Source organism: Abrus precatorius, unplaced genomic scaffold (genome assembly GCF_003935025.1).
Source record: "Abrus precatorius isolate BTA unplaced genomic scaffold, Abrus_2018 Scaffold11, whole genome shotgun sequence".
NCBI classification, from domain to species: Eukaryota; Viridiplantae; Streptophyta; class Magnoliopsida; order Fabales; family Fabaceae; genus Abrus; species Abrus precatorius.
Genome location: NW_020874303.1, coordinates 11,186,730 through 11,200,056, shown reverse-complemented (window position 1 = coordinate 11,200,056; position 13,327 = coordinate 11,186,730). Strand labels below are relative to the sequence as shown.

The 13,327-nt window shown below is 34.2% G+C and overlaps 1 protein-coding gene across 1 annotated transcript; it reads left to right on the top strand.

Annotated features, from left to right (window-relative positions):
- Nucleotides 1-9,487: 9,487 nt before the first annotated feature.
- On the top strand, nt 9,488-12,067 carry LOC113855618. The gene is made up of 6 exons (XM_027487250.1): nt 9,488-10,082; nt 10,215-10,516; nt 10,717-11,282; nt 11,403-11,629; nt 11,741-11,817; nt 11,963-12,067. The coding sequence occupies exons 1-6, from the start codon at nt 9,488-9,490 to the stop codon at nt 12,065-12,067; spliced, it is 1,872 nt and encodes a 623-aa protein (XP_027343051.1).
- The last annotated feature ends 1,260 nt before the right edge of the window (nt 12,068-13,327 follow it).

Sequence of the window (13,327 nt, the reverse complement as noted above, 5' to 3'; positions counted from 1 at the left end):
ATTGCAATCTATATCTATGTAATTAAATGCAAATTAACCAAAAATTAATAAACCTATGATATTTACTCAAAATGTAATTTCTATATTATTTGCACTATCTAAGTCCATTTTTTCTATTAAGGAGCACCAAAAAAGCAAGTGAAAATATAATAAAAAGTGAATTCATCACAACCCCAAACTTAAACTTTTGCTTGTCCTCAAGCAAAAGTGAATTCATCAATCTACTCACGTATCATCGTAGGATCATTGCACGATGCGCACACACCAACACAGATAGAATGTAACGGTGAGCTTATGAAATAACCATCATGGTTATGGAAATAAGTTGTGAATATAAACATTCATACAACTCATTATCTCCACATTTTCAGCACTCAGCACGACAATGCAACTCATATAACTCAAGAAGCAACAGCTTAGTTCCAACCGGTTCACAACCTTACTAATCCAGAAGGAACCTACAAATCTCCAATCTGGGAGCAACCCATCCTAGTATCTGGATTTAGATAGCATAGTACAACTCAACATGTTATCTGATCGATACATGCCTACCCTATCTAAATATGCAGCTAGGCACTAGAATGATAAATTTCAGCATAATAATACAACTTAGCCACAATCATGTATTTAACAACTCAGCTATGTCTGGCAATGCACATACATATACAGCAACAAATCCACATTCCTATCAGCACTCATTCATTCATTTTAGCACATAGGATTCATGCTTTATTTTAAATACTTTACCATCCCATTAAATATTTCAACCTACATGCCTTAGCATAATTTTCCTACTTTCACAGTCAATCACATAACTACTTAGTATTCTACCTTAGGGTTTGTCCCTACATTAACTCAATCTCAGCTAAAATGAACTTATACACATAAAGGTCTAAACATTTAGTGAACGAAAAGGCCAGCTTAGGTAAGCTCCCTTTACCTAGAACAAGATTTCCTTAGATCAAAATTTTGATGTGTTTCCAAGAGAGGATAACGCTCAAGGTCCTCAGATCTTCCTATTACCATAAAATAGAGACCTTTGAGAAAAAAATCAAGAAAAAAGGGATGAAACAAGGAAACCAAACCCTAAAACTCACCTAGATCCGCACTAGGTAGAGGTTCTCACTTAGATCTGGGAGAAGCTTGGCCTTGAGAAGGTTTTCTTCGAGTGAAGAGGGTGAGAGAAAAGAAGAGAAGTGAGAAGAAATAGTGGTTTGGTGAGAAATGAAAGTTTTTAGCTCAAAACCCTTTAAATACCCCTCAATTCGCGATACTCTCACTACAGCGAGATATACCAAACAATGGAACCCTTTTCTGTAAGTCATTTTCGCTGCAGCAAAAATTTTCTCGTTGCAGTGAGAGAGTTACAAAGTGCCTTGTTCTGGACGACTCATTTTTGCTACAACGAGATATCCTGCAGCTCAAGATAAACTAAAATCCTCTAACGCACACACAACATGCATAAAACCTTTACACATCAATCACACAGCTTATGCATACATAGTTTCAAGTCATTTTACACCACAACCATCATACAACATCACACCCAACAGATAGGAACGTCGTAGTTAAATGAACACATCATTAACTCTAAAGAAAATAGGTACACAACTAACATGGGCTTGAGAGTTAGGAGTTAAAATAAGAAATGAATGTGAGGCTTATAAATGCGTCAAACTATTAATTGTGTATAGATCAGTGAACAATATTTACCACTTTCATTCCCTTAGATTTTCATAATAAACTTTAGACCTTATACCCCAAGTGTATTGTTGAACTATCCATATAGTATATCAACAGTGGCACATCAAATCATACTGTTTATATTAATCAATATTGTCTTAATACATGTGTTACAATCACACTAATCAATGAATTATAACGTATGTGTTATAATCTCATCCGTCGATGTATTACCACACACATATTATAAACGTGTCAATCACTGTTTTTATGACACATGTATTAGTTACTCCTTTTTTCCTTTTCTCATATTCTTCTAAGACATTCCTAATTATTCACACCAATTCTTTTCTTTGCTTTTCACTTATAACATATTTTCCTTCTTCTCTTTCGCATCATTCTATTAAACAAAACATGTGTAAAAGTACAAACATTCAAACTTCATCCAATTCACACATAATTTAAAGATGGTTAGACTATTTGCATCAATTTTACACAATAATCAAACTTCTCAATCCAACATATTATAAAACAGGAAACATATCAATATAAACCCAATACAATCCACCAAAGGTCAGACACCACCAAATTAAGACTAGTCGCACAGTTCATAAATATTTTGTCAGAGATCATACTCTTTCGGTCTTAATAAAAATCATCTATCCTGAGGTTTAATCATTTTCCTGCCACATTTATTATCCTAAAAAATTAATTAACACCCCAAATCTGTTGATACATAATAATTACTAATAAGGTTGTAGAACTTCTAAAAAATTGGCTTTTTTCACAATTCTTATTATGAAACTTTACTTAGGTAGTAATGAAAATACCTATAGGTTTTACATGTCATCCTAAGCAAGAGACTTTGAATTTCTAAGCCAAAAATAGGTAAATAGGAGTCAGGATTTGCGATCAACTCTCCTTACCTAGAAATATGTCTTTGAGACTAAGTTATTTGTGAGCTCTGTAATGCCCTAAATTTTTTATAATATTGATTATTGATATGTGTGTGTGTGTGTGTGTGTGTGTGTGTGTGTGTATATGATGTGAATGAATATTAGAATTTGCACTTGAGTGCATGATGATGAATGTTGAATGCTGGTGTGTATAAATGCATATGGATGCGTATAAATGTATTTGTATATGATTGGATTGGACTATTTGGATGAAAAATAGGTTAAAGGTGTAATACAGGGGTATTCTCGCTGTAGCGAGAGAGCCTTGAGAGGAAGGTGTGAAACTGTCGCCTTCTTGTTGTAGCGATAAAGCGACAATTTGGGGTGCATTTCTGGGTGCAGTCTCGCTGTAGTGAGAGTGTTGCGACCAGAAGGGGATTTAAAGGGGTTTAGGTTGGGGAACCTCATTTCTTATATCTACTTTCAAAATTTCTTCGATCTTCTCCATCCCAAACCATATTCCATTGATTAAATTGCCTCCAAAGCCGTTCGTGAGTTAGATTGAAGGTTAGATTCGTGTTGGAGACGCTTGGAGGTGAGTTTTAATAGTTAGGGTTTTGGTCTTCATCCCTCTTCTTTATTTTTTGGGTTCTCTTTGAGTTCTTATGGAGTTTTCTATGTGTTCTAGGGACGAAACTTGTGTGGCGAACATTTTCTACCATTGTTGTGTGTGATTCTTCAATTTGAGGTAAGGGGGGACTCTACCCTATCTCATTGTGTTTGATTTATCGTCTATTTTGCTAAATATTGCAATGTAGTTTGATTGTAAGGTTGACATACCCATGATTGAGAATGTGAGTGAATGTGTGTGTATGTCAATGATTGAAAACGTAAATGGTTAGAAATAGGTGTAGATGGCATGTTGAATGTAAACGTAAACTTTGTTGAAATTGATGTGTGATGGAATAAGGGCATACGTGTCGAGTGTTATGAATGATTATGGGTATCGGGGCGTGTTCTATGAATGAATGTTGTATGTAATGGAAATGTGTGTGAGTGGGGTGGGGCATGTTGAATGTTATTGTAATGATGTTATGAATGGTTTAGCAATACACTGGAGGTGTAGAAGATGAGGACGGTAGAAATACCTTGGGGAAAAGAGAGTGGTGGTGACACTAACAGTGGGCATGGGTGCACCACAGGCCACACACTCTCCTCTTGACTAGACCTTTGACTACTACCTTTACTGAGTAACTCATGACTGCCCACGCGGTATCTGTGAAGAGGGGTAACCGGCGACCGTTCATGGTGTGAATCTGTGATCACAGTGTCACAATAAGCGTGGCTGCGTGCAGTGAATGCACGCATGTAAAATATTTTGGTGTTATGAGTGCATCTGTTGTGAATTGAAATGAATTGCTGAACTTTGTTGTTTGTACTTATACTTATGTAAAATGTATTATGAATAACGTGAAGTGTGTGTGAGGTAAGACTCTATGTTTAATTGTGTGTGTGTTAGGTAGTGTAGAGTACTCACCCTTACATTTATTTTTCAGGCGACCAAGATGATCAGCACTGGATTCAGTGAAGGATGGATGAAACTGCTATAGGACTTATGAATTTATTTTGAGAAATTTGATGTACTCATTAAGTCCTATAGCAACGATTTGATGCAAATTGTAACCATCCTTATTTTGAAATATTTTAATGAACTATGTATGATGAAAAATTATTTTGAATGAAATTTTATTTTTTCTCATTTTCTGAAATTTGATATTTAATGAAATTAAGACTTCATGTTTAGACCAGAGACACTACCCAAAGACCAAAGTTCTACCTAATATCACAATATAAAGTACTATTATGGAAAGAGATAATAAAGAAATAGTAATGAGATTCAAGAGCAAAACTCAATAAGCTTACTTAGATTTAAGTGAAATCGACATTTCAAGCTTAGATTTGAAAAAGATTTAGGATTAGGGGAGGCTTTCTCTGAGAAGGGAGAGGGAGAGAATGAAGAGAATAGAGAGGGAGAGGTGCTTTTGGTGTAAAATAAAATTTTTCAATGCAAACTCCCTTAAATACCTTTCTGACCCGTGCATTCTTGCTTAAGCGAGCGAGCTCTCGATTGAGCAAGTGCATTCTCGCCTAAGCGAGCTCATTCTTGCCTGAGTGAGATCCTTCTAGCCTAAATGAGAAAACCAGATAGTGATTTTCTAACCTTTTTCTAATATTCTTGCTTAGGCGAGAGGTATTCTTGCCTGAGCTAGAATAGGTTTAGAGAATTCCTAAATTTTCCTATGAGGCTGCCTAGGCGATAGCCCTTCTCACTTGAGCAAGCCACTTCTTTACTGGGCAAGAAGACAGTTAGGGTGATTTTATCCTTTCTCGCTTACTCCAAAAAGCCTAGTTCAAAAATATTTGTCTAACTTGAGCGAGATATATCTCTCTTGAGCGTGAAATGCTATGCCAAAATTCCTATTTGTCCAAAAACAAAGGAATAAAAAAGAGAGTGTTACACCAATGGGAGAGGAAGCTTAGTCTACCAAAACTCCATGAGAAATACATTTGGGTCAATGCAATATTCCTATCCAATTAGCCTAACTAAATTGTAACTAAATTTTTCTCAAATTGACCATTAATGGATGATAATTAGAGAATGGAAATCAAACTTGATTAGCAAGAGAATTAAGAGCTAACAAGCAAACATAAGAGACAAACCAAATGACATCATAAAGGCCAAATTTTTCCACCTTGTGCAAACTTTTGTAGGCCACTTTACACATTGAAGGAAGTTGAATGGAGGGCCAATTTCATGAAGAAAAATATTGGAATAATAATCCACTATATAGCCAGATACCCCATCACACAAGAAGTCAAGAAAAATTTTGAAAAAGTCTATGCAAACTGAAAGTCAAGAAAAGTTCACATAAAAGCCAAGGAGCAACTTTGAACACTTTGCCAAAATTTTCCTATTTTAGCAAATTCGAACCCTTTCAACCCTTTGATGATAACAAACACATACTAAAGGAATCTCACACCATCAACCATGACCTATTTCATAACCAAACACTTGAAAAATTCAAAGAAAGACTAGACAAAATACTAATACCCCACCAACCAATTAAGTAGAAAAACTTCAATCCCTTAGGTGCTGTTTTTAAATGTGAGATAGCTGACTTCAAGGAGTAAGGAGGAAACCCAAAATATATGAAATAGTAATAAGAAAGGGAGAGGAGGCAACCACCCACTTTCATCTTCACAAAAGCAAAACAAAAATCAAGTAAAGGAGGGCAGTTCATAAATTAAGGGCTACTTTTGCTATATGAGTTGAAGTCAAAGAAAACTCTTAGCCTTTTTTATTTGATAAAAATTTCATGGTCCTAATTGGTGTATGACATTAAAAATTGGTTTGACAAAAAATTCTAAGAAAATTCCTAAAACCAACAAAAATAGAAAATTTCATAGAAAAATCCTAACAAACTATAAAAGGGTGTTTAGGGAAAATTTTATTGATGACATTGCTTACAGGTGCTATGTTCATGATATATGAGTATATATGATTTCATGCTTTAGAATTGTTGAAATCTTTTTTAGGAATTTTCTGCAAATTTGAGTATTTTTGGTCTTAGATTATGTTGTTTTTACAAATATCATTTTAAATGCATAAACTAAATTTTTAACCTTTGGTTGATGTTTGTGTGACTTGATTATATTATTATTGAAATAAAATTTGTGATTTCCTCTTTGGTTGGATATAAATTGAATTTTTCACAAATTTTAAAGAAAATTGGAAGTTTTAAGTAGTATAGAAATGTTTTATGTTATTTTTAATTTTAGAAAATTCCTAAAATCACAAAAATTATTCTCATAGGTAAGAATACTTGATTATGTTATTATGGAGTTTTCAGTATTATTTTAAATTTAAATAACAATTTAAATGTATTTTCAAAAAAATTGGTAGAAAATAACCAGAAAATAGAAAGTAACTAAGAAAAAAAATTTTAGAACCTTACACACTTTGGGAACTTAGACCATTTCAAATATATAAAGTTGACAAACAAATTAGGATAAATTTGAAAAGATTAAATCTTTAAATAAGAAAATATCATAGTTTTGACCAAAAGTGGACTTTAAAATTTTAAAATATTTGATTACATGCGTGATAGGATCAAAGGAATATTTTTGACCATATTAAGACTTGAAAAATGACTTAGAGGTATAGGAAAACGTGCTAACCAACCTAAAAATCACCAAATTTTGGTAAAAGGTTGTTTTTGTAAATAATAAAAAATTTAGGTGTTAAATTGCAAATTTTACAAATTTCTACGACTGGTTTGGAAATATTTATAGAAATATTTTATTTAGATAAAAGACTATATTAAGATTAATTTCTCATAGGTTTCAGTAAAATTTGAATTAAAATAAATTATGATTTTTATATCAAGTTGTTAGAAAGAAGGAATCCTATGACCTGCAGAGGCAAATTGTGTATCGTATAAGACTTTGTAATTGTTTAAATTGTAATTATATTTGAAAAAGAAAGATATGAATTTTCTAACCCACTTTTATGTGAAAAGTAAAATCCTATAACTTGTAGAGGAAGTTTGTTTCTTCAGAGAGTGACTTATGAACCTCAAGTCTAAACATATATTTTTGCTTGAAAAAATAAATAAATAAATATAGGAGAACAGCTCCATTAATTTCATAACATTTGGATTTAAATGAGTAAGTTATAATTTTTCTAAGAGTTTGCTTTTGAAATAGGACAATGTGTGACATGTAAATAGAAACCACGACTTAAATCTACTACAATAGAATGTGTGACTTGCAAGCAAAAACCATTACTCAAATTGAAATTTGTAGGCATCAAATTTATGTTAGAATTTTTAGAATTATAATGAATTAATTATGAATTTTAGAAAGAGAGACGATCATCATGATGACTTTTTTTGGATGTGCCCATTCCACATGCACGCCCATGCTTGTAAGGTGCACTGCTGTGCTAACAACTGCATCTAGATTCTAGGTCTTCTTCATCTATGCACGAGTGTGCCTCCTCATCTAGCATGACCGTGCTATATGATTAGTAGTAGCTTTGATAGTTTTCTTCACGATCAGGGAGTCTCTTTCTTCTTTATTTCTCATGCCCTCTTTGCCTCCACTTTCTTTCTCATTTTCTTAAACATTACGAACAATGTTATGCTTTAAGTATGAGAAGGGGTTCCATTATTACTTGTCCCTAAGTAATCTCTTATGCTCCCTTTTTTTTGGAAAATTTGAAAATTTTATTCCAAGGAACCTAATTTTTTTTAAAAATAAAAGAACATGTTGAGTGATTTCTATTGAGTTTTGGATTAATTAGGAAATGACAAATTTGTGAAAGCTCTAACTTTTTGCTCTCTGTTAAATTTTACCACACACATGTGAGTTTTGAGCCTTTATTGAGATTTGCTTTTCCTTAAATTAATTAATGATACCCTTTTTCTTCATTATTTTGTGTGATTATCCCTTTTAGATTTGTGTTCTAGAACTTGACTTGTAACTGATTTGAGGCTACTTCGTTTGATTGTATATTTTAAATATGATTGAGACATATTAGAATTATTTTTTTCTTAGGCTTCAGCATGCTTTGAGAAACAAATACAACTAGTTACCCACTTTGAGCTTTATTAATTTTTCTTGGTCCCTTGCTTTGAAATTATAAAATTTTTAATGACTTTGAGTTTACGAATGGAGCCATTGAGTTGTTGGATTGTTTGGTAAAATTCTTCTCTATATCTCTTGTGTAGTTGCAAAAAAGAATGAAAAATTGTAAAAAGAAAGATGGATTACATATGAATGAAAGAAAAGAGGAGTAAAGAAAGTGATTGAAAGTGAAAATATAAAATTATTACTCCAAAAGCTTCATTTATAAACTTAGGGGGTGTTTGTAATTGTTTTAATTAATTAACCCTTTGTGCATCATTTCTTTTATTTATCTCACCTTAATGATTATAACCCTTTGGCCACATTACAACTTGAAAAAGACCTCATGATTTTTAATTGCATTAAATTGATTTAGTGGAGAGTCAGTTTATGGTTAAGCCTATGGTAGTATATTTCTTCTTAGAGGGGCTAAGCATTATCTCTTTCTGTCCTTATACACTGAGAAAGAAAAGGGAGTAGAGTACCACAATTTGATGTTTGAGTAAGAAGATAGGGAATATGAAATTCTTAAAATACCTTTTGATTACCTACACTCTGTGATATTACTCTTTTGTTCTTTATGTCTCTATTATTTTGGGTTCCTTGCTGTGATGATATGTTTCAAATTGTTCCTTTATTCTTTCGTCAGGAATTTTGCTTGAGGGCAAGCAAATCTCAAGTATGAGGGGATTGATAAGTCTATAATTTCATGTACGTTAGAGTTATAATCATATACTTAAATCTTACTTTTATAGATAAAATGCTGATTATATTGTTAGTTGTTGTAGTTTAGATAAAAGAGGTTATTAGCGCATTATAGAAGCAGTCTAACAAGAGGTTATCAGTTTATGGTTAATTTTGTGCAGTAGCAGCAGATTCCCCTTCCTTTCCCATCTAGAACTCTTTCATCAAAGAAAGTAGAAATAGACCAAGAGTTGCTGGATACTTTCAAGAAGGTGGAGATTAATATTCCTTTGTTGGATGCCATTAAACAGATTCCTCGTTATGCAAAATTCTTAAAGGAGCTCTGTACTTATAAGAGGAACTTGAAGAAGAGGAAAGTCCAGATAGTTTCATCCTTGTCCCAATCTAGCCTTGCACAGAAATGTGGTGATCCAGGAACTTTCTCCATTCCCTGCACAATTGGAGAGTCCTCTTTTACTAGTGCTTTGCTGGATTTAGGAGCTTCTATCAATGTTATGTCATCAGCTGTATAGAAGATGTTGTATTTGGGAGACTTGAAACCAACTAACGTCATTATTCAGTTAGCAAACCAAAGCACAACTCAGCCCTTGGGAGTGCTTGAAGATGTGTTGGTAAAAGTTAACCAATTGATTTTTCCAACTGATTTTTACATTCTTGATATGCAGGATGAGAACTCGACTTTGATTCTGGGTATACCATTCTTGATGATTGCGAAGACCAAGATTGATGTCCATACAGGCACATTGTCCATGGAGTTTGGAGATGACACAGTTCACTTCAATATCTTTGATACCATGAGACATCCAGCTGAGAGCCATTCGATGCTTTCAGAGTGTTCTAATTTTTCTGTTTTTCTAGTTGATGTATTGGATAGAAATGTTGTTTTTGATTCTGATGTTGATGTTGATTTTGATTCTGATATTGATGTCATAGATTCTAATATTGTTGTAGATGCTGTTGATGTAGATGTAGATTTAGATTTTAATTTGTCTCAGTTTTCATATTTAGATTTAGATATTTTACCAGACTGCACCTGTGATAGTGGCATTTGTTTCATTTGTGCTGAGATTAATACTGCCATATCTTCTGTTGTTTTACTTTCCATTGCAGGTGCAGATCCAAATTCTGTGATATCCATGGTTGCTGCAGCCCAACAACCTCCATTATCAATTATTTAGCAGCCACCTTCATTGGAGTTGAGCCCTCTGCCAAAGCACCTTAAATATGCTTATCTGGACGCAGAGCAGAAGTTCCTAGTGATTATATCCAACAGCCTTCTAGAGGACCAAGAAGAGAAGCTACTGCAAGTCCTAAAGGTGCACAAGAAAGCTATCAGTTGGACATTGAATGACATTCATGGAATTAGTCCAGCTGTATATATGCACAGGATTCACTTGGAGGATGAGTCTAGGCCAGTGAGACAGCCCCAAAGAAGACTCAATCCTACCATTCTGGATGTAGTGAAGAAGGAGGTGACCAAGCTACTGATGGCTGGAATCATCTACCCCATTTCTGACAGTAAATGGGTTTCACATGTCCAAGTGGTATTGTTGTGTAGAACCAGAAAAATGAGATGGTCCTCACCCGAGTTGCTAACAAATAAAGAGTGTGTATTGACTATAGGCGACTCAATCAGGCTACTAGAAAGGACCACTTCCCTCTCCTATTTATTGATCAGGTCATTGAGAGGTTGGCAGGTAAATCCCATTATTATTTTCTAGATGGTTTTTCTGGTTACATGCAGATTCATATTGCTCCTAAGGACCAACACAAGACCACTTTCACTTGTCCTTTTGGCACTTTTCCCTATAAAAGGATGTCATTCGGCCTATGCAATGCACCTACTACTTTTCAGAGGTGTATGTTGAGTGTCTTTTCTGATTTAATTGATAATTGCATGGGGATGTTTATGGATGATTTTACTGTTTATGATTCTTCATTTGATTCATGTCTGTATAACTTAACCAGGGTACTAGAAAGATGTGTTGAAACTAACCTTGTGCTTAATTATGAGAAATGCCACTTTATGGTAAAGGAAGGTGTAGTTTTAGGACATCTTATTTCTGAGAGGGGAATACAGGTTGATAAGGTAAAAATTGATGTTATTTCCTCTCTCTCTTACCCCGTGTTTGTGCGGGAGGTGCGTTCTTTCTTTGGACATGCAGGTTTCTATAGGCGATTTATCAGAGACTTCAGTACCATTGCTCTGCCACTGTCCAGTCTTCTGCAGAAAGACGTATTGTTCTTATTCACTGATTCGTGTGAGGCATTTGAGGAGTTGAGGAGGAGACTCACCACAGCACCTATCATGTAGCCACCAGATTGGGAGCTCCCCTTTGAGTTGATATGTGACGCCTTCGACTTTGCACTAAGAGCTGTATTATCTCAGAGAATTGGTAAATTTTTGCACGTTATTGCCTATTCCTCTAGAACTCTTGATGCAGTTCAGATAAATTATACCACCACTGAGAAGGAGCTGCTGGCTATTGTATTTGCATTAGATAAATCTCGTTCTTATCTGCTTGGCTCCAAAATAATTGTCTTTACAGATCATGCTGCACTGAAATTCCTATTGAAGAAGCCGGATGTGAAACCTAGATTGATTAGATGGATGCTTCTTTTGCAGAAGTTTGATATTGAGATAAAAGACAGGAGTGGTGTGTTGAATTAGGTTGTTAATCACTTGAGTCGTATTGAAGGGATTGTTGACCCTTTACCTATTCGTGATAGTTTTCTTGATGATTATTTATTTGCTCTGAACTTTATAGATTCTATTCCCTGGTTTGCTGATATTGTGAATTATTTGGTTACTTCTGTTGTACCTCCTGATGCATCTAGATCCCAGGTTGATAAATTGAAAAGTAATACTAAATATTATGTCTGGGATGATCCTTATCTGTGGAAGTTTTGTAATGACCATGTTATCCGTTGATGTGTTCCTGACTATGAATTTCAGGACATTCTGCATTTTTGTCATGGCACATTTGTAGGAGGCCATTTTCGACCGCAGAGGACAGCTAGGAGAGTATTGGACAACAAATTTTATTGTCCCACCATTTTCAGAGATGCAGCCAGATTTTTTGAGAGCTGTGTGATAACCACGTCGCAATGGTATCAAACAAGCTAGATTTTCTCAAAAATTTGTGCAATACAAGAAGCAAACCTAGGTCATCTCTCAAGGACATAAAATGCATTTTATTTTTAGTTCCATCATGCAATTTCAAATTAGATTGGGGGAAGATTTGTTTTGAATTTAAACGACAAAATAACAAAAATGAAAATTAAGGATTATGAAATTCAACCAATTCAAGATCTCAATCCCTACAATGCAATTCTTGTCGTTCACACAAATATAATCCCAACGAATTTCCAATCACACTAATTCAATGCGCATCAACAACCCTAAAATCTAAATCTAGATTATGAATTCCATCAAAACAAGAACCGCAATCGCAAACCCAATGCTTTAACAAAATTTAGAACAATTGATTGATTAAATTAGGTGAATCCAATTAATTCAAATCTGAAATTAACCTATTCTTTCTATTTAGGATGCAACGAAAATTCCATATCATGAAAAACGTAATTAACCTAATTAGAAAAGAGGAAGGAAATGAGGAATTCGATAAAACCTATTTTGAAACTCGAATGCAATGTAGTTTTTGAAACCTTGAACCAATTGATGAATTAGCCTTGCTTCATAATCATGTTGCTCGACCAATTAGAGAAGGGGATGAAGTTTTCAAAAATAAAAGAGAGGGAGACGAGAGGAATCCTTACGAAAGCTTTTATTTAAAATTCTGAAAATTAAGGCAAAAAAGAGGGAAGAAGATCCCCACGCAAAATCATAAACCCTATTTAAAGACAAAATAATTGGGCTTAATTAAGGCCCAGCTTCCTAACGAGGTTCCTAAAACCCTAATTAAGTAATGTCAACAATAAAACTAAATTCTGAAAAATTCATTGCAGGACCGCAACATTGTGACGCAGTTTTGGCCCTGAAGATGTTCTAACTGGGCTCTTCTTGCAACAGAGAAGTTGTAGATCTCTCTCTTATCTTTCCAGGGACACCAATTTTGTCCAATTCCGAGTAGTGTAGCTCCAGATATGGTCTTTTCAAGAAACTGTGTCAAAACAAGAATTTATGGCGGGAATTAAGAAAGATTTAAATTTAAATCCTAAATGACTTACCAACACAAATCTAAACTAACACATCAAAATAATATACTAAAAAGACTCAATTAAATCAAAAACATAGAGAAAAAGATGTATTAAAATATGACTATCACTGTGAGATATGTCAGAAGGCGGTAGGGACTATTATCAGGAGACATGAGATGCGTCAGCAGCCCATT

Excerpts from the sequence above, each read along its gene's own strand:
- LOC113855618 (XM_027487250.1), top strand. The coding sequence starts at position 9,488 with ATGTTGTATTTGGGAGACTTGAAACCAACTAACGTCATTATTCAGTTA. Across the intron at positions 11,630-11,740 it reads TGAGATAAAAGACAGGAGTG|ATTCTATTCCCTGGTTTGCT; the intron begins GTGTGTTGAATT and ends TGAACTTTATAG. Across the intron at positions 11,818-11,962 it reads CTGATGCATCTAGATCCCAG|GAGGCCATTTTCGACCGCAG; the intron begins GTTGATAAATTG and ends GCACATTTGTAG.